This window comes from Ruditapes philippinarum, unplaced genomic scaffold (genome assembly GCF_026571515.1).
Source record: "Ruditapes philippinarum isolate M1 unplaced genomic scaffold, ASM2657151v2 ctg2210_1_1_1_1, whole genome shotgun sequence".
Taxonomy (NCBI): Eukaryota; Metazoa; Mollusca; class Bivalvia; order Venerida; family Veneridae; genus Ruditapes; species Ruditapes philippinarum.
This window is the reverse complement of record NW_026851744.1, coordinates 5824-25673: the sequence shown is the minus strand read 5'-3', so window position 1 is coordinate 25673 and position 19850 is coordinate 5824. Positions and strand designations below refer to the sequence as shown.

At 32.4% G+C, this 19850-nt stretch overlaps 1 protein-coding gene across 14 annotated transcripts in view; it reads left to right on the top strand.

The window, feature by feature from the left end:
- Positions 1-14696, top strand: part of LOC132738574 (putative leucine-rich repeat-containing protein DDB_G0290503) — a 75034-nt gene extending 60338 nt beyond the window's left edge. For 5 of the 14 annotated variants that reach the window (XM_060726111.1, XM_060726150.1, XM_060726118.1 and 2 more), the window contains 11 exons: positions 1973-6280; positions 6581-6700; positions 8278-8403; positions 9391-9496; positions 10154-10274; positions 10746-10889; positions 11330-11453; positions 12199-12285; positions 12847-13003; positions 13320-13436; positions 13814-14692. In XM_060726111.1, the coding sequence (XP_060582094.1) occupies positions 1973-6280; positions 6581-6700; positions 8278-8403; positions 9391-9496; positions 10154-10274; positions 10746-10889; positions 11330-11453; positions 12199-12285; positions 12847-13003; positions 13320-13436; positions 13814-13965 (5562 nt within the window). In that variant the 3' untranslated portion in view covers positions 13966-14692. Of the gene's footprint in view, positions 1-1972; positions 6281-6580; positions 6701-8277; positions 8404-9390; positions 9497-10153; positions 10275-10745; positions 10890-11329; positions 11454-12198; positions 12286-12846; positions 13004-13319; positions 13437-13813 lie in introns of all 14 variants that reach the window. The other 9 variants (XM_060726176.1, XM_060726169.1, XM_060726190.1 and 6 more) reach the window with 6 other exon arrangements.
- The last annotated feature ends 5154 nt before the right edge of the window (positions 14697-19850 follow it).

Here is a 19850-nt window from a genome sequence, read left to right as displayed (position 1 = left end):
GATGAAAAACTAGGTCACACCGCCCAAATATTGAAAAACCTTGTTAACATTCTAGTGGTCACATTTTCGACTCAATTATCATCAAACTTGGTCAGGATGCTTGTCTAGGTAATTGCTCGGATGAGTTCGAAATCGCATGTGAAACTAGGTCACCGGAGCTAAAAATAGAAAAATCTTGTTAACACTCTAGTTGCTACTGTTTTGATCCAAGTATCCTGGAAATTGGTCTGAAAGTTTGTTTTGATGATTTCTAGGTCAAGTTTGAATATGGGTCACCTGGGTAAAAAACTAGGTCACACTGCTCAAATATGGATGATCCCTGTTAACACTGTAGTGGTCACATTTTTCACTCACCTGTCATGAGACTTGGTCAGAATGCTTGTCTAGGTAATTGTTTGGATGAGTTTGATGGGTCAGGTGAGCGATCTAGGGCCATCATGGCCCTCTTGTTATGTAAAAGTCTAGAAAAAAGCAGAGGAAGTCAATGAAGTCAAAAACAAAATTTGAAATTCTGTTATAGATCAGTTGATGCACTTAAAAGGGAAAAATCTGCAAATGGAGAAATAAACTGAAAATCAACTTTTGTGTCACCTGCACCGTCTGTCCATCTCAAAACTTGTCTGGACTACTCATCAAAAACTACTGGTGCAATTTCATCCAAACTTTACAGGAATGATCAGTTCCAAGTTTAGATGTGGATATTGTTGGCATTTTTCGGTTCAATGATTTTTGTCAGAGTTATGACCCTTTAATGATTTTTATTTTTAAAGTTTGTCTGGACTACTTTTCTTATACCACAAGTGCAATTTCAATGAAACTTTACAGGATTGATCTGTAGCTCTAGTATTTGTGCATTTTACACAGGTTTTCCAGTTGAATGATTTTTGCCTGAGTTATGTCCCTTGAATAAGAAAATGTCTTTTCATGGTTAAAGATGAATATTCTCATTTACAATAACTTTGAGCTGATTGTTCATTTATGTGAGAAAGCTTGCAGCTGCTTTCGATACCTAGGTGTCAACTTGTATCTTCATTAATGCATTGAAGGTCATGTGTTTTGTGCCTTAAATTGATAGTTACTTAAAACCCTATTGCAAATCTGTGATGAATTTACAGAATATGATATTGTAATTGATATTAGTCTAACAATGTAATAAAACACATAGTGCATATTGCTTTTTATACATACTGACATGTATGCACTGCAGCCGCTGCTTCCAGAGTTTTACAAGGCTAATATATGCTAAACACAGGTTAACTGCTAGGAATGATGGAATAATGATCTATAAATTCTTAATTTGTACTTAAAACGAGTGCTTGCATAATGCAGTATCCAAATATGTTAATTTGGAACTAGATGAGCTAATTGAAACAAGTGCTTGCTTAATGCAGGTTGCCACTTATATGAATTCAAACTTTTTTGCCTTTAATGCTGACTTTAAAAGTTTGTGTCATTAGTTAGGCTATACCTATGGGAAATACTTTGTTACTTTTATTTACTTGATCAGTACTTCCTGCCCATTTTGTTACTTTAATTTACTTATACAGATCATCCTGTCCATTTTGTTAATGCTTTTATTTTACCTATACAGTAACCCTGCCTAGACTATATCAGTTACAAAATCAGATATCCTTACATTCAGATTTAGTTTATAATAAGTCATCTCTTTTAACTGTATTTACTATGATGTTACTTTAGAGAAGTTTAGTGAATTTGATATGTATGAAGTACATCAGTGCATCTTTACATCAATTTAGAATTTTATTTTATAATTTAGATAAAATAAGGACTAGATTATTTATATATTAGATTTATTATTGGCATTTCCTATAAGTGATATAATAGTTATGTTATTAGTTATAAATAATATAATAAAGCACATAATACTGTAGGGCACGAATCAGTGATAGTTTAGACATAATAAATATCTAACATTTGTTTGTTTTTAACATTTGTTTTTATGTATCTTCAGCACAATGCAGTGAAGCGGCAATTGAAGGAAAACAAAGATACAGTAGTAAGGCAGAAGTCAGAAATAGATCAACTGAAGTCCAAGCTAGATATGTCAACTTCTAAACTTACTGGTACAGAGAAGGCTCTGTCAGAGGCACTGAAAGATGTTAAACAGGAAAAAGATAAATTCTTGAAAGTTTCTACAGAATATAACAGAAAAGTCAGAAATCTGGAAAATCAGCTGAAAGAAGTAACACAAAAGATGGAGAAATATCATGAAAATTCCTTGATTAAAGATAAAGAGAATCGTAAATTGGATTTAGAATTAAAGCAAACACAACAGAAATTGAGAGACCATGATCGTGAAATCTTAAAATTGAAAGCTGTAGAGCATGAGTACAGACAAACTAAAGAAAAACTAGATGACACTGAGAAAATAGCTTCCAGGATGCGTGCAGAAATAAAAGAAAAAGATCAGCAGTTGAAGAAGATAGAGATTGAATATGATGAGCAATATGAACAATTAATGCATGAGTTTTCCAAGGAAAGAGATGCCACTGAGCATCACATTGAAGAGTTGAAAGAACAGCTTGTTGAAGCACAGAAAAAATCTACAATGTCAGACCAGGTGTCAAGTGATGTTGCTGAAATGTTAAGAGAAAAAGATGAAATCATTGCTCAACTTGAGGAGAAAGTTATTGAAAGTGAAACAAAAATGGTTGAAATAACTGAGGAGTTGAAAGAAGATGAAGAAGAGAATTCAGAACTTCATCAAAGTGTTGAATTGTTAGAAGAGGAAAGAAATAACTGTATAGTTAAGATTACCGATTTGGAAAAATCATTACAGCATTATCAGAATCAAAGTCAAAGAATGGAGAAAGAAAATGCTTCAATTAGAAAACATATGGATGATTTAAGAAAAGAAAATACAGAACTTAGTGAAAGGTTGAATTCAGAAAACAATCTAGTGGAAGACAATGATAGTTTAAAAATAACTGTGAAAGAACTTGAAAATGAGGTTCATAGTTTACATGAAGAACTAAATAAGGTTGTTGATGGACATGAAAGAGTATCACATTCATCAGATGGAACAAATTCTCATGATCATCTTCACACATTTATCCATGCATCATCTGAAATAAATGATGTAAATGACAATCTAGTAAAAGTTAGGAAACAGTTTGAATCAATTGTCTCTAACTCAAAAGGTGATCAGAAAGCTAAGTTAACAAGTGTAGCTGAAATGCTTGAGAGTCTTGGACAAAAGTGTGGTAATGTCTCTGATATACTTAAAGAAGGATCGCAGAATCAGTCGGCTGGAGATGTTATTGAAAAACAAACTGCAACAGTTGTACAAAGTGGAAAAGATAACCAGGAAGTAGAGTCACTGAAAAATAAAAATAAGCAAGCTCAAGCAGAAGCAGAAAAATTAAAGAAAGAACTTTCAGAAGTGAACAAGAAATACAAAGTATTACAAAATGAGGACGGTAAGCTTAAAGAACAAATTCAGGTTATTGAAGGAAACTGTAAAGATCAGTTAAAGAACTTGTCAAAAAGAGTTGAAGAATTCACCGTGGTAAATAAAGTGAAAGTAGATACAAAATCAAATAAGTCAGAAAAGAAACAAAGTAAATCAAAATCTTGCATTTCTGATCAAATTGAAGAACAATTAAATGAACTTGAAATGAAAGTAGGAATGGTAGAAAAGGTGTTGAACACTCATGATTTAAGTATTTCTAGTATTGAGGCTGATAGTCATGCAGAGACTGAAGATGAAAGTGAAGCAGAAGCAGATGATTCTGATGATTATCTTGATTCTAATAGTGAGGAGTCTGAACCAGAAGATGATGGAGATGATAGCACTGTAGCTGATGATGGTGACAGCCTTCTTGGTAAATTAAAAGAAATGAAAAAACAGTTACAGTCGACCAATAATAGAATAAAAGAGTTGACAGGAGATATCAGTGAATTAGACTCGTCAGGAGTTGGTTCTGAAGTTGCAGCAGAGACTGAATTAAGGCATACACTACTGAAATGTGGGGAGAAAATAGATAACTTAACTGTGAGATTATCTGATGGTTTGAAAACAGCAAGGAGTGAAACTCCAAGGTTCTCGGACAATACTTGGGCTTTCCAAAAGTGTGTTGGTAAATTAAAAGAGAAGGTGACAGAAGTTAGTGTTCTGATGCATGAGCATGATGAGTTAAATGCTAAAGAGTTGAAACATGTACAGGAAAAGCTAACGTATTTAGCTGAGTTTGTGAACCAAATAGACAGACTAGGTGACAGTGATTGGGAGATAGCAGGAAAAATTGCTAAACAAGAACTGAAATTCCAGCATCTTCTAGTTCACAAGGAAAAAGCTGCAAGAAAGAGCACACTGAAGTATGAAGATCGTCTACAACTTTACGCAGATAAGCTGGCTTTCGAAGCAATGATTCTTGGTCAGATGGGAATTCTGATTCAGAGGCAGCAAGTTGGGTCCATGTATAAAGATGTTTTGTTAAGAGAAATCCATGAAGCCAACTTGCATATCTTGGAGCTAGAAAGAAGGATTGATAATGTAACACGTGAAGTAAATCAAACAGATCAGGAAAAAGATTTAGTGTCTTCATACGCAGCCATTCTTGCAGAGAAAATAGTTCTTGAAGGTCAACTTGCTTCCGGAGCCATGGTTCAGGACATGGAAACTAGTGAAAATGTAGAAGTGCTTTCAGCTCTTAATGTGAATGAATCACCAGCTGTTCTTGCTATGGAAATATTCTTAAGGTCGCAAGTTGATTCATCTGTTACTGAACAATTACAAAAGTTTGCAGAGGGTCTAAACTCTTTCTCCAATCATATAGTAACTAGGGCTCTCCTTCAAGGGGAGATTACTCATGCTCTACAAGTTGTGAAAAAGAAATTCAAAAAGGGAGACAACTCTGAAGATCTTTCGAGTCTAGTAAAGCGTGAAAGACAATTTGCATTTGATGAATTACAAAACAGACATAAATTGATATTAGACTTAATGAATGAAAGTGAACCCTCAGTCATGACTACATTAATTCAGTTGATAGAATTCTCTCAAGGACCAAACTCACCTACCCTCAACTCAGTTTGTGAAAAAATATCTAGTGTTCTAAAAAACAAAATAGATGAATTAGAAAAATCTGTACAATCCAGTGATACAGAAACCAAAACAAAACTTAAACATATTATATCCCACCTACAATCAGAGTTAACTGATGCAATATCTATATTCCGTGAAGAACATCAATGTTATGTACAAACTGCCTCCCCAGATATTAATCCAAATGTGTTGAAGTTTTCAGCAGATTCATTGTCGACGGATCTTGCTGAAATGATAATCCAAAAAGCTGTGATAAGTGGAACATTTGTATATGTGCAAGGTTTAGTTGAGAATGCACCAGATGTTGCTGTAAGTCATATGATGGAGCCTATTGCAAGTGAAGGTCAAGGTCTGTCAGATCTGGCTAAAAGTCTAGGACAGATTCTACTAACAGAGGCTGCCAATAAACAAAAAATAGCTGAAGAAGTTAGGAATGTTTCTTCAAGTGATGGGTCAGGGGTTGCTAAGAGTGTAGCAGATCTTGTTGGTGTAATACCAGATCTTGAAGCTTATCCTCAATCATTTGATGTCTATGCTGCCACTCTTGTACGAGAAGCAATGTTCCAGTCACAGTTGACATATACAACATACAAACTCAAACTCCAGTACCATCGTGAACTCAGAGACATAAAGATTAAAATGGAAGCTGGAGAAAAGGTGGTTTTACCATCAGAGATAAGCAGGGAGGCAGAGAGTGATATTCAAGCATCATTGGCAACATTTGAGGAAATTCTTAACACTAAATACCAGGATGAATGTGAAGTATTACATCAACTAGAGGTTGAAATAGACAACTTAAAATCTGTAACAGGTGATAAATCATGCAGTAAGTGTAAAACATTTGAAACTACATTGAAAGCACTAGAAAAAACATACCAACATGAGGTTTCAGTAGCTCAAGAAAGGCAAAATGTTCATACTGATGTTCTACGTCAAGAGGTCAATAATGTCATAATAAGGGTAGATAAATTCCTGGAAGATCATGAGAGAGAGAAAGAAAGTATGATAGCAGATTATGAAGATCGTATAGCAACACTACAAGATGAGTTTGATCTGATGAGAATAGATCATGAAGAGGAATTGGAGCAGGTTAAACAAGACATCATGACAGCAGTTAGTGCAATAAAGGCAACAGAGGAGGAAACCGAAACAACCTCCATAGATCAGATTAAACATCATAATAAACAACTCATGAAAATGTGTACACTTTCTAAGGTAAAAATCTCATCATACTGCTTATCCAGTTCATTAAATAAATAACATGATGTGTGTAATATTTATATCAAAGAGAAAAGTTTAAATGAAAAAGTAACGTTTACAGTAGAAGTCAAAAGTATATTAATGTCCTTGATTTAATTTTAAAATTTTCTTCATCAGTAGAAAGAGTTGTGGTCCCTAAAAAATTTCAAATTCATACAAATTTCATATCCTGTGAAGAAAAAACAAATTCAAGTTATTAATAAGTATTTCCGGTTTACAGTTAACAAATGTTTACTTGTTATTTTGTCTGAACAGGAGTTGTTGTTAGAAGTAAAGAATGGTGTAGTGGTTGATCAAGGGGAAGAACTCAACAATAGGATAGAGTCACAGTTATCTCAGATAATGGAGCTAGAGTCAGATCCTAGCTTTACTCTGGTACGTCTCAAAGCTTCTACCCATTTTATATATGTGTGTGTAAATGTAACAACTGGAAATATGTGCATTTCAATTTAAAACTTTGTTTTCCTCCATGTTTTTATCTGGATATTTCTTTCTCTATAGACTGATCAATTAACTGATCTATAAAAGTTTCATAGATATGATTGATTAGGTATTGACTGAAATGTAGGAAATGCTTCATGTTTTAAACTGATTTATTGATATTCTCTTATATAAAAGCAATCATTGATTTGAACAAAAGCTTTGCTATCACATAGATACAGTTAATTTATATTGAGTAGACTGTCTTTCAAAAATAAAAATGTACATATATTTCCAGTTTAACAATGTGTTGTATGATATCCCAGCTGAAACCTTGTGTTGTTCATACAAAACTATTTTATTCTATGACAGATGTTTTTCATAAGATTATTCTTTTCTTACAAGAAGAAAACTCCTTTAGACAACAAGAATTGAATGATATATTTTGATACTGAATTTCTAAGACATCAAATTTTATGAATTTATGAATTTGTTATTTTATTACATCTTTGGTGTGTTTAATGTACAAAGAAAGACGAAAATTATTATTACTTTCTCAGGGGCTTAGTGTGGTTTAAACTTATCTGTAGGCCCCCGGGGTGATGCACCCCTAAAAATTTGTTTGATAATGTCGGAGTTTCATTTTGGCAAGAATAAGTCTAGATACATTCAAGGATGTCAGAAATTTTAGGTAGACCAGTAGACTGTATGAAGTTTGTCATTTTCTTGGAAAAAAGTGTAAACCGTGGGTATAATCCAGCCCAGTTTCTTGGGGATTTTATTATATGGTTACATAATCACAAAATTTATAGTTCAACAAATAACAAATATTTTTACCTATGCTATTGTAAATAAATAAGGGTTAAAAATATTCATGCTTGATTCTATCTATGAATAAGAAACATGTTTAAAGTAAAACTGCAAAAGTTTGTCTATGTTTGCCCGAAAATTAATGACAGTATGTTAAATGTTATAACATTAAAACATAAAGACGCCAAAGTAAATACAAAAAAAAAGGCATGTAAATATTTTAAAGTATTTGTTTTGTCAGGGTTTGTTTATTTCTGTCTGACCTAGTAAATATACACCTTGAGTAAGCAGTGTTTAATATATGTTTGAAAGATAAGAAAACTTAATTTATGTCTAGCTGTATAAATCAATAAGTAGTGAATAGCCTCATAATTATATCTGTCAAAATATGCAGCAATTAATTTATGACACAGTGATGTTAATATCCCAGACAGTCACAGACAGACTAAAATACCAGTATTGGAAGGGCAAAAATCAGGTCTTTGTGGGATAGAAATTGTAAAAAAAAATTCAGTTAAAACATACTGTATGTCAGGTCTATGTATACCCAAGAACTGCAAAAAAAATATCTTTGATCACAAGTTCTTTTTAACTAAAAAAAAGTAGAAATGGTGCTTATGCAAGTTGATGTTGTGTGTTGTTTTTGTTTATTTTATGTTCTGTAACATTTTGTTATGCTTTTTATGTTGTCTATATTCTTCTGTTGTTTACTTGATTTTCAGGAGGTAACTGTTACTACCCCATCCCCTACTTCCCCTGGTTCTCCCCAATTCCCCGCTGAACCCCTACCAAAACTGGAACGATCTCTTAAACTGGACAGGTCACTAAGTGCAGAAAGGTCAGATGAGGTGAGTTTTTATTGTTTGCATGTTTCCCAAACTCAGCTTGATGATCTATGATTGTTAGTGCTATACTGGCTGAAATATTCTTCAAAATAATAACAGAATAAATCTTTAATATAGATGTGTCCAAATCTGCTCACTTACAAGTTTTAATGATTAAATTTTATGTTTAGTTTACTGAAAAAAATGCTTTTACTGAGTCTGTCTTAGGTTAAAAGCAACTTTTTTGTCTACTTGTAAAGCCTTAAACAAACTTTATACAGACCTGAAGGAACCTTGGTTTGCAACCACAATACCAGTAATGAAAAAATGTTTTAATACTTTAATATATAACTGTGCATGTCTTAATGGGACAAAAAATAGAATAAATGAAAATTTGATAAGTGTATAACAAAATGTCTGGCCCTAGACAAGTTGATAAGAAATTAGGATAAGAACAGATCTGTGGTTGTTAGGGTATATAGAATTCAGCAATCAAGATTCATGTTAAATTATACAACTTTATCATAAAATTGAATTGCTTTTTTTCTTTTTATTTAAATAGCCTAGCCATCTCATTTCTGTGTTTCTTCTTTTGAATAATTAGAATTTGTTTGTTGTTAGATATCAGTTGTACTCTACATATTCTTGTAACCAAGCAGCTTTATATCTGTATTATACCATTTTTATTTCCCACAGCTTAAACTGTAATGGTTAAATACATTTCCAATTTAAGGGCATGTATTTGAAAATTATATTATATTCCATAATTGATTTTCCAAAATTACCTGTATGTGTATTAAGTCTTATTTTGAGTGACCACAGTCATATATATATATATATTTCCCCTATTTTATTTACATATTTTATTTCCAGCAGTTATATATATTCCTATTTATACATAAATTTTCTATTTGATTATATGTATCACAGTTTAATGCATTTTGTATTTCATATCCCACAGTTGATTTTTCGTCCACACTTTACTACTATTTCATTCCCTATATTTTACAGCATGTAGACAAGTTATTGGAGAGATCTCAACATGAACATGAGATGGAACTGTTAAAGAGAGAGAAAGAAGAAGCTTTAGCTGATGAGATCAAGGTCACCAAAGCTGGTAAGGTCATCACTATGGTGATATGTAATATAAATACATTCTCTACCATATTACATTTTTACAGCCGAATTATATCAGGAGCAGAAAAATATTAAAATGTCCATAGAAACCAAAGTCATTATCACAGATTGTGATAATTTGTAAGATTTAAAACTAAAAAAAGAAAACAATAAAAAAAAAACTTTATTTAACTTTATAATAACTTTTATTTAAGAAGACCATACTGATGTACAAATTTCACTAGGCTTCTAATCTGATTAAGAATTTGCCCAAAAAGTACATTTGACAATAAAGAATTATAGTTGGTCTAAGAATAAAATTTCAAGAAAGTCTAATTTGTATTATAATATTGTTATATTGACAGCACTGGATTCTATATAATATTGTTATATTGACATATAATATTGTTATATTGACAGCACTAGATGCTATATAATATTGTTATATTGACAGCACTAGATGCTATATAATATTGTTGTATTGACAGCACTGGATGCTATATAATATTGTTATATTGACAGCACTGGATGCTATATAATATTGTTATATTGACAGCACTGGATGCTATATAATATTGTTATATTGACAGCACTGGATGCTATATAATATTGTTATATTGACAGCACTGGATGCTATATAATATTGTTATATTAACAGCACTGGATGCTATGAGAAAGGCATACGAGGAGGAGCTAGAACAAGAGAAAGAGAAATATAGACACGCCCTTAAAACAATGTTTACTGATGGTTATGTTGATGAAATCCGTAGAAGACATGAGTAAGTTATCACATATGTTTCTTTTATTTTGAACAAAAAGTTTTCTGAAAAGAAGAAAAGCTGAAAGCTTAATAGTGTGGTGTATAAAAAATCTATTTTAGCTAACTTGATAACTAACTATTACATCTCCCACACCTCAAATGTTGATTGTTTGATTCATTGCTAGGAATCATTAGTCTCTCACTGCTATTGGTTCTTGGTTCTACTTGTTGAGTTATCTCAGATAAGGTATCCAAGTACCTGGCTTATAGAGACTGGATGTTTCTCCTGCTTTAAATAATGTAAGAAGGAATACCTTGTATCTTCCCCTACAAGTAAAGTTGACAGGTCACAATTTAACCTTATCAGCTTCAGTGCCATTAAGATATGTAGCCATAATAAAGGTTTGTAAGTAATAGAAAGAATGAATACAGTTACTGCCTTGTTTATATGATATATCTATAATAAGTACCATGTGTATATATATTACAGCGAGGAAGCTGACAAGTTAAGTGAAGAATTAAGACAGGTGTCCATGCACTATGAGAGTAAATGTGAGGACTATAAACTGTTAGAGGACAGACTTGCCAGGACTAAAACAGAGTACCAGACTCATATAAACCAACTTGTGAAAAGGTATATCAATACATTTATCTCTAACATAAGAAATAAAACATAATTGTACAACAAGTGACAGTCATGTTCGTCAGACAATTATTTATACTTCAATTAAAATCTGTAAATGTACAGCTTGGAAAGTTAAGATCCTAGCTTATTTGACTATTATCTTTACATGGCAATCATTTTCTTCCAAGTTCTGGAATTATATTCTTGGTTCAAGTTGTATAATGTTTAAAGTATGTGTTTATAAAACATGAAGACCATTCTTAATAAATTTTTCAGATCGGACTGATAGCTTCATACAGGACAGTCCAAGTTAAAATTATATACCAACTAGCTCTGTGATGTAGTCAACTTCTTGCATTTGTATAAATTTGTTATTTATTTCATTTGTTTTGTATTCAAAAACCATCATGTGGTTCATATTTTCATGAAGAAATATTAACTTTTTACAGTAATGAGCACCTAACAGAGGTTGTTAACACAGAGATAGAGAATTTGAAGTCATTTATACAGACAAGAACTAAAGGTCAATTAACTGGTAGTGCATCACTGGAGGAGGAACTATATGATGCTCAGGTATACTTGTTAAAATCTAATTTGAGCCGTGCCATGACAAAACCAACATAATGGGTTTGCGACCAGCATGGATCCAGACCAACCTGCGCAGTCTGATCAGGATCCATGCTGTTCACTATCAGTTTCTCTACTTGTAATAGGGTTTGTAAGCGAACAGCATTAATAATGATCAGGCTGAGCGGGTGCGTAGGCTGGTCTGGATCCATGCTGGTAGCAAACGCACTATGTTGGTTTTGTCATGACGCGGCTCATTTGTTTTTCCCCTAATGTTTTCTATGCGTTATCATCATTAACCGCTGCGTTTTCGATTGGTAAACTCCTGTTATTGAATCAATGCATGTGTGACAGCAGGCAGTCTTGCTTTCCTCCCAACATTTCTGAAGGGATTTCAACAAAACATCAAACTTTCAGACAATGGTTGTCTTCACATGTCCTGGTGCTTATATTCAGAATGATGTGATTAATCTATTTTTGGCAGAAACATTGACCTTTGTAGTTGTTTTTTTTTATATAAATTAATGAAACCTATTTGTAGTTCTTTTCCTGTCAACTGGATGTAAATTATACCCCAAAATGCAGGCTAGATACATTATATAATAATGTGATATAATCAAAGAAAATGTTTTCCCATGTAAACTATAACAATTGTTATTATAAATTAAGACTGTTGTACTTTAATCGGTACACATTTTCTGTTTGCAGTAAGTTTCACACATTTTGTACTAATAAATTGCTATTTGTTTAGATTATGGTACGTGTGAAGGATGCTGAGTTACAAAAGTTAAGACAACAAGTTAAAAACCTGGAGAACAGTCTAGAAAGAATCACAGAGGTCAGTGCAATTATATATGTTGTTTTATAGTATATATTGTTGTCACACCATTGTTGTTGTGGCTAGAATATAGTTAATTTCTTGCATATCTTACTGGACTTTCTAGTGTTTGCACTGATACAAGAAAATGATTATTTTCATGAAATATACAAGAAAAAGAATCAAACATAGGCTGTCAGTATGAAGCCTTGTTTACACTTGAACATAGTAATCCTATCTATACAGGCAGCCAGTGTAAGATTCCTGTGTTTAAAATTACTGTCATTATATAACTGATGTGCTGTAACATTTGGTACAAATTTCCAAACAAGCTTACAATCATATACCCAAAAGGTACTGTATTTGGAAAGAAAGAAATATGTTGAACTATTTTACGGCAACAATTTTTATAATTGAAGTGTTAGCAAAGGCTATGAGGAGGAAAATCACTGAGGTACCTGTTACTGAAACTAGATGCAATAATTGAGATTAAATTAAAAGATGTCTTTAAAAAGTTCTCATTAATTGCAATTTTTACTTTAAACAGCTTTTATAATACCAGTATATTTTGAATTATTCCAGGAGCAACGTTATACAATGACCCAGTACCTTCAGTGCTTGAAGAAGAATCAAGAGATTCAGGCCAAGTTGAAGGAGGGAACATTTATGAGCAAGGAGAGGAAAGACAGCACTAGTACACCTGAAGACCCGGCCAAGGGCGCTAGAGCTCTCAGACGAAGTAAGGCTCAAACATTTTAGAGAGAAACATTTCTTAACTTATTCACTAAGAAATAAATTGATTTGTTTCGTGCAATAACATGTCATTTATTACTGAAAGTTCATGTTGTGGATGAAATTTATGAAATTTATTTTTGATTTATATATAACATTTATCAACATTTTTTCATGAAATGTACTCTTTTTGTTTAATAAACAAATATCAATTTGATTTTATTAATTTATTTGATACATTACACTGAACTTGCATATTAACAAGGTGATCATATACATGATTTCATATAACTTGTTGACTATTTAAATATTACATTTTTTAGACCCATCTTTCCATCAGCGAGCTAGAAGTCCGAGCCCAGAAACGTCTCCCAGAAAAGACGGCTCAGAACACCATAGTCGTGATTCTGTTAGACGTAGAGGGCACTTGAGTGCAAAAGGTTTGTTTCTCCTTCAGTCCCAATTGTCTTGATTTAAAAATTATTATCAGAGTAAAAAGTATTTCAATTATTAGACAATTTATTTTAATTTTCCTATCTTGAAAATCTTTCTATAAAAATACTTGTTTTTACTGTGAATATTTTGCATTAAGACACTTTATATGTTCAAAATAATTATGATGGCTGTACATGCTACAAGGTACATTAAGTGTTTTGCGTCTATAAACCAGTGCATGTAGATATTGGTTACCACATGTGTACACATGTACTAGATATCTGTATATATACATATATAAGATGATCATATACATGCATTCATATAACATATCAACTCATATCATCTCTATATTTAAGTGTCTTATATTTTGTTATTTCAGATTTGAAGAGATCAAAGAGCAGCCCTTCCCTACCTTTTGTTTTCGAAGCTAAGGGTACTGCTTCAGCCTCTGGTGCAGTGAACCGGCAGGCTCAAAATACTGGAGTAAACAGGCGCGAATCTGGCAAATATTCAAAGGGTGGAAAAAAATAAATTATAGAAATTTAACTAATTAAACTAATTGATAATGTTTATCTCATTGTAGACAATGTTATAATTACAATGTTAACACAATCTTATACATGGTGAGAGAATTTTAAACTATTTTAATTTTAGTTAAAACATGTTTATTGGACATAGATGTTATTCATATTCAAATGATAGAAGGAGCAAAGATAATTCAAAACATAGAAAACATATAATTATGTCTCCCCCACCTCGGGGGGGAGACATATTGTTTTTGCCCTGTCCGTCCGTCAGTCCGTCCGTCCATTCTTCGTTTCCGGACGATAACTAGAGTTCCTTTTGACCTACAGCTCTCAAACTTCATAGGATGAATGGTCTTATTGAGCAGATTATCCCTATTGTTTTTGGGGTCAGTAGTTCAAAGGTCAAGGTCACAGTGACCGTTGGTCAATTTCTTGTTTCCGGATGATAACTAGAGTTCCTTTTGACCTACAGCCCTCAAACTTCATAGGATGATTGGTCTTATAGAGCTGATGATCCCTATTGTTTTTGGGGTCAGTAGGTCAAAGGTCAAGGTCACACTGACCGTTGGTCAATTTCTCGTTTCCGGATGATAACTAGAGTTCCTTTAGACCTACAGACCTCAAACTTCATAGGATGATTGGTCTTATTGAGCAGATGATCCCTATTGTTTTTGGGGTCAGTAGGTCAAAGGTCAAGGTCACAGTGACCGTTGGTCAATTTCTCGTTTCCGGATGACAACTAGAGTTCTATTTGACCTACAGCCCTCAAACTTCATAGGATGATTGGTCTTATAGAGCAGATGATCCCTATTGTTTTTGGGGTCAGTAGGTCAAAGGTCAAGGTCACAGTGACCGTTGGTCAATTTCTCATTTCCGGATGATAACTAGAGTTCCTTTTGACCTACAACCCTCAAACTTCATAGGATGATTGGTCTTATTAATCAAATGATCCCTATTGTTTTAATGGTCAGTAGGTCAAAGGTCAAGGTCACAGCGACCGTTGGTTAATTTCTCCTTTCCGGATGATAACTAGAGTTCCTTTAGACCTACAACCCTCAAACTTCATAGGATGATTGGTCTTATTGAGCAGATGATCCCTCTTGTTTATGGGGTCAGTAGGTCAAAGGTTAAGGTCACAGTGACCATTGGTCATTTTCTCATTTCCGGATGATAACTAGAGTTCTTATCAGTGAGGACATTTAACTATTATTGATATATCAGTGATATATCAGTTGTCTGGTTTTATATACTCTGTTCTTTTTTGATCTTTCCACCCTTATGCGGTCATTTTCTTCCCAGCATTTATTCTCAGCAGTGGGGGAGACATGCGCTTTTTTACAAAAGCATCCTCTAGTTAAGTATTAATCATTATTTAGAAATTTCCGATTGTCTTCCTGTACATATAGCAATCTGTCATATAAAAAATCATATGTGCCAACAGTAAATTACTGTATTGTAATTGTATGCTATCCTGCATACTAATCATAAGTTTCATAATCATAGTGAAATATTCCATGTAAAGTTATGTGATCATATTTGATATTCTTTATGCTCCTTATTCTACCAAAGTAAGGCTATGTTCATGGTTAATATTTGCAATATTTTAACCCATGTCTATATACTGAGTGTTTTCCCCCACTGATATACAAATAAATTTGAAATATTTTTTTTCAAGAGAATTTTTTTCTTGAGAAGAGAGTAATGATTAGACAGAATTCTATGAATTTACTTACCATGTTTATATGATGTTAAATTTATATATCTGTCATAATGTATAAAGAAATCATAGACATATATGTGTATATGTATAGATACATACACAATTGTTTGTCAGTGTACAGAATCAAAATAACAGACAATATTTTAGTCCTTGTTGATGTATTATACCATTTATTTTTTACATATCATGTTGTGTAATATAAATCTTTGTTAATGATAACAACCTTGTATATTGCTTGTTAAATTTTTATATCATTATTATAACTTCATACATGTATACATCAATAATAGTTGTACAGTTAATATATTCACTGATTATGCAATTTTTGTTATTTTCTATCTTCATGCTAATGTAAATGCTAGAATACATTTCAAAATGCACACAGTTAAAGGTTGTAAGGAAGTTAGGTTAGATTTGTTTTCATTCACTTTATTAGACTAACTTGATGAATTTATTTCAAGTATATTTACTGTCTAAGTTCTATTGTATCAAAAGTAGATATACTGTAAACTATAATGTCCAGTTCAGTCTTGTACAGACATTTATTTGACTTACAGGAAAGTCCTTATTCATTTAATTTGATCATAGCAAGATTGTTTGAAGACTTTTGGTGCATTTGAAATGTATTCATGTGTGATATTTGGAGATGTTCTGATTTTACCAGAGTGAGAATTTTAGACTGTGTACCAATGTTACAATACCAGCCTAATTTGTGTACCAATCTTACAATACCAGTCTAAATTGTGCATTCTCTTGCCGTGTTATAAAACTCTTCTATTGATTTATAAGGGATGTTTTTACCAGTATTTTATATCTAATTTCTACACAAAATTCTGTACATTTTAATCAGACTAGAGATTGTTGTGTTTTTACATCTGTTAAAGATTTATTTCATAGACATTTTATAGAAATATACAGAATTGAGTAGATTTTTGTTTTTATAGATGTTTTCCCGTATTTTTCTAGGAAAACTGCAGTTGTAAGGTGGTTGTGGGAATTGAAATATTTTAGACAATGTAGGTGAACAAAGGTTCGGTATTATTTTTCAGATCTACGTGAAGATTGTGATGTTTTGTCTATTCTAAATTTTATACATCTTAACATTATATTTACTTATATCATATAAGAAATAAACATACTCATGCACTAAATCTAGTTTTTGTTGTTGTTACTTCATCTTTCCAAACATCATTGCTGATTTGAATATCCCACTGGACATCTAGCCATTCTTTACAAGTTACTTCTTTGTGTTTTTCACCTGTTGCATGGTTATGACTTCAAACTTAACTATTAACAAGACAAGTATATATAAGTATTAACCTGCAACCTGCCGAGTTTCTGTAATCTGCCCTAGTGATGACTTTTTTGACCTCCAATAATGACTATCAAGGTGCAGACATGGGTGTAAAATTGATATATTGTAAAAGTGTATTGTAAGTATTGATAAAGTGTACCAGTTTACAGAAAGTATGGCCAAAACAGCACATTAGGCTGTTAAACAAATACATTTACCTTTGAGCTAGAGACCTGGGTATTGTCTACTTAATAAATATCATTCTTAGCGGTGTTTAGCGGCTATTTAACACCAGCTTGGAGTTTTGACTCATATGAATTGACCCCCAAGACCGCAGTCTATAGTGACAAAATCATGAGGAGTGTTAGAATTGTATATGTCTTATGTACCAATTTATTTTGAAATCCCATCATGCATGCAGAAGATGGACCAAACACAATCCACATATTCTCTCGAAGGCACACACACTGACAAAGGTAACAACACCCCGACCCATAAAAACAAATATTTGAGGTTCCCTCTATTCATCACTTCCTATCTGAGTTGCTCTAATTAGTGAATTTTTGTTTCTATGAATGTTAAAAAAATATATATTATAATATGTATTAAAAATCCAAACTTTATTACAAATAAACTATTGTTTTAATTTGTAATTTACAAGTATTAACTGTAATTCTAAACTGCAATATATGTTTTTGCTGCAACTTCTGTATCAGATTTTACTTTGCATGAACAAACTGAGAATCCCTATCTGGACAGTGGTGAGGAGCAAATAATATCCAGTTAATGACCTTAACCAACCACACAATACAGAGGGCTCTAAACATATAGAACAAGTTTAGCAGTATGTAACGGTTCAGAACTGTTCACTAGTTAGGGGAGAAGATGTGTAAGCGGCCGGATAGCTCAGTCGGTAGAGCCGCGGTACGGTATTCCGAGGGTCCCGGGTTCGAGTCCCGGTCAGGCTTCACATTTTTCTCACCCTGTGACAAGAATATAACAAATAAGTTAAAACAATTGTGCATCATTATTTATTTAACAAAATCAGTAATTTTCAATAAAAACTGTCAGAATATCTACAAGTAATTTTCTAACCACTGACAATATAATACAAACGTATAGTCCATTCAGAACATGCACTATAATCTTAGTAAATAAAAGATTATACATGTACAGTGTTGATCACATGCAAATTTTATTTAAAGTCACAAATATAAATAATCCTTGTTGCTAAGTAACATCATTAACATTCATTTTATGCTGCAGAATACTAGGACATAGCAGATCTAATAAATAAATCCGTTATATCAATCTAATTCCCATCACTCACAATAAAATCACTGTTTGGGATATATTATTTCTTAAATATCAAATCCATAAAACATATCATATATTTTACGTATTTATTGACATAATAAACAACTTTTGACATGATTTGAATTAAAAAAAAAAATTATTTGTGTCTGTAACTTGTGATTTAATTACATTTCATCCTAAATATAAAATAATTTTCTTATAAATATCTTATTCTTCTTATATACCACAAAACAGCTTCCAAAATTCTTAATTTTCTTGCTGAAGTAAAACATAAACATTTCAAGAGTTTTATCAAAACACTGTCTTTAATATGTGTCCCTAAAGTTATAGGACTATACTGTATTACATAATTAAATCTGAATAGAAGAACATGAAACATGTTGTAATACAAACTTAATTTGTACTAATTATATACAATATTATCAAATAAACAAAATAATTCCATGTATAAATACACTGCAACTTCGTTATAACGCGGTATTTAGGAGCCATGGTGCCGAACGACGTTATAAACGGGGTTAAATTTTATAACGCGGTTTCTAAAATCGGCCGTGATCAATCACTATATCATATAGTATATGTAGTGCACGCCGTACCCCACCCACCCAATTTACATTGCACACTATAATTGACAATTTTTCCACAAAACACAATAATGAACACGAACTGAAACGCTGAATAAGTGAATTATCATTTACAAACCATGTTTTAATAATTATTAATTTGAAAAGAGATATTTGCGCAAGAAGAAAACCATTTTCAAATTAAGTAAATGCTCTTCGCGGAATTGTAACACAGTGTTACTGTGAGAATAGCGCGGTCGTGTATTTTGCATTTTAGCGACAATATAACTAATATTTCTCGATTTGTTATTCATTCAAAGCAAATAAAGGAAAACTTTATTTTAAAATGCAAAAATATAAAATCTTATTTCCATCTCGTAACGTTAATTCACGAACGCTGGTCTAGAATAGTTGCACGCGGTGTAATTACTTTTTCATTATTATTCAATTATAAATCGCTTATTTTTTCGAAAATTTTTAGAACAATTTTAATTTAACATGTCAGAAGTAAAGGGCATGACAAACTGATGCAAAATTCGTGTTTTTTTGGATGACCGATCACTATTGTGCACACGATAATTACTGTTGTGCAGACAAACTAAATTGACACGCTGTTTATTGTCACAAATTTGAAAGGAAAGGTGAAAGAACAAAGGAATAATGTTTTGAAATATTAGTGTTTTTGCTACGATGTATTTATCAATTGTTATTTTCACAGCAAGAAAGTGAGAAATGGCGATTTTCCTCAACAACATCGGTGATTTTCTTTTTTGAAATCGGCGATTCTTTTGTTCAAAATCGGCAATTTTTCGATTAAAAATTGGCGACAGTTATTAATGGTTACTTTTCAATGTGAAAAAAAAACACTAAGAAATCGAAGTTTTTTCTAGTTCATAATCGGCAGAATTTTGTTTTTCAAAATCGGCGATGTTTTTGGGAGCCACGGCCTAACCGCGTTATACCGGATATCGCATTATAATGGATGGCGGTATAAC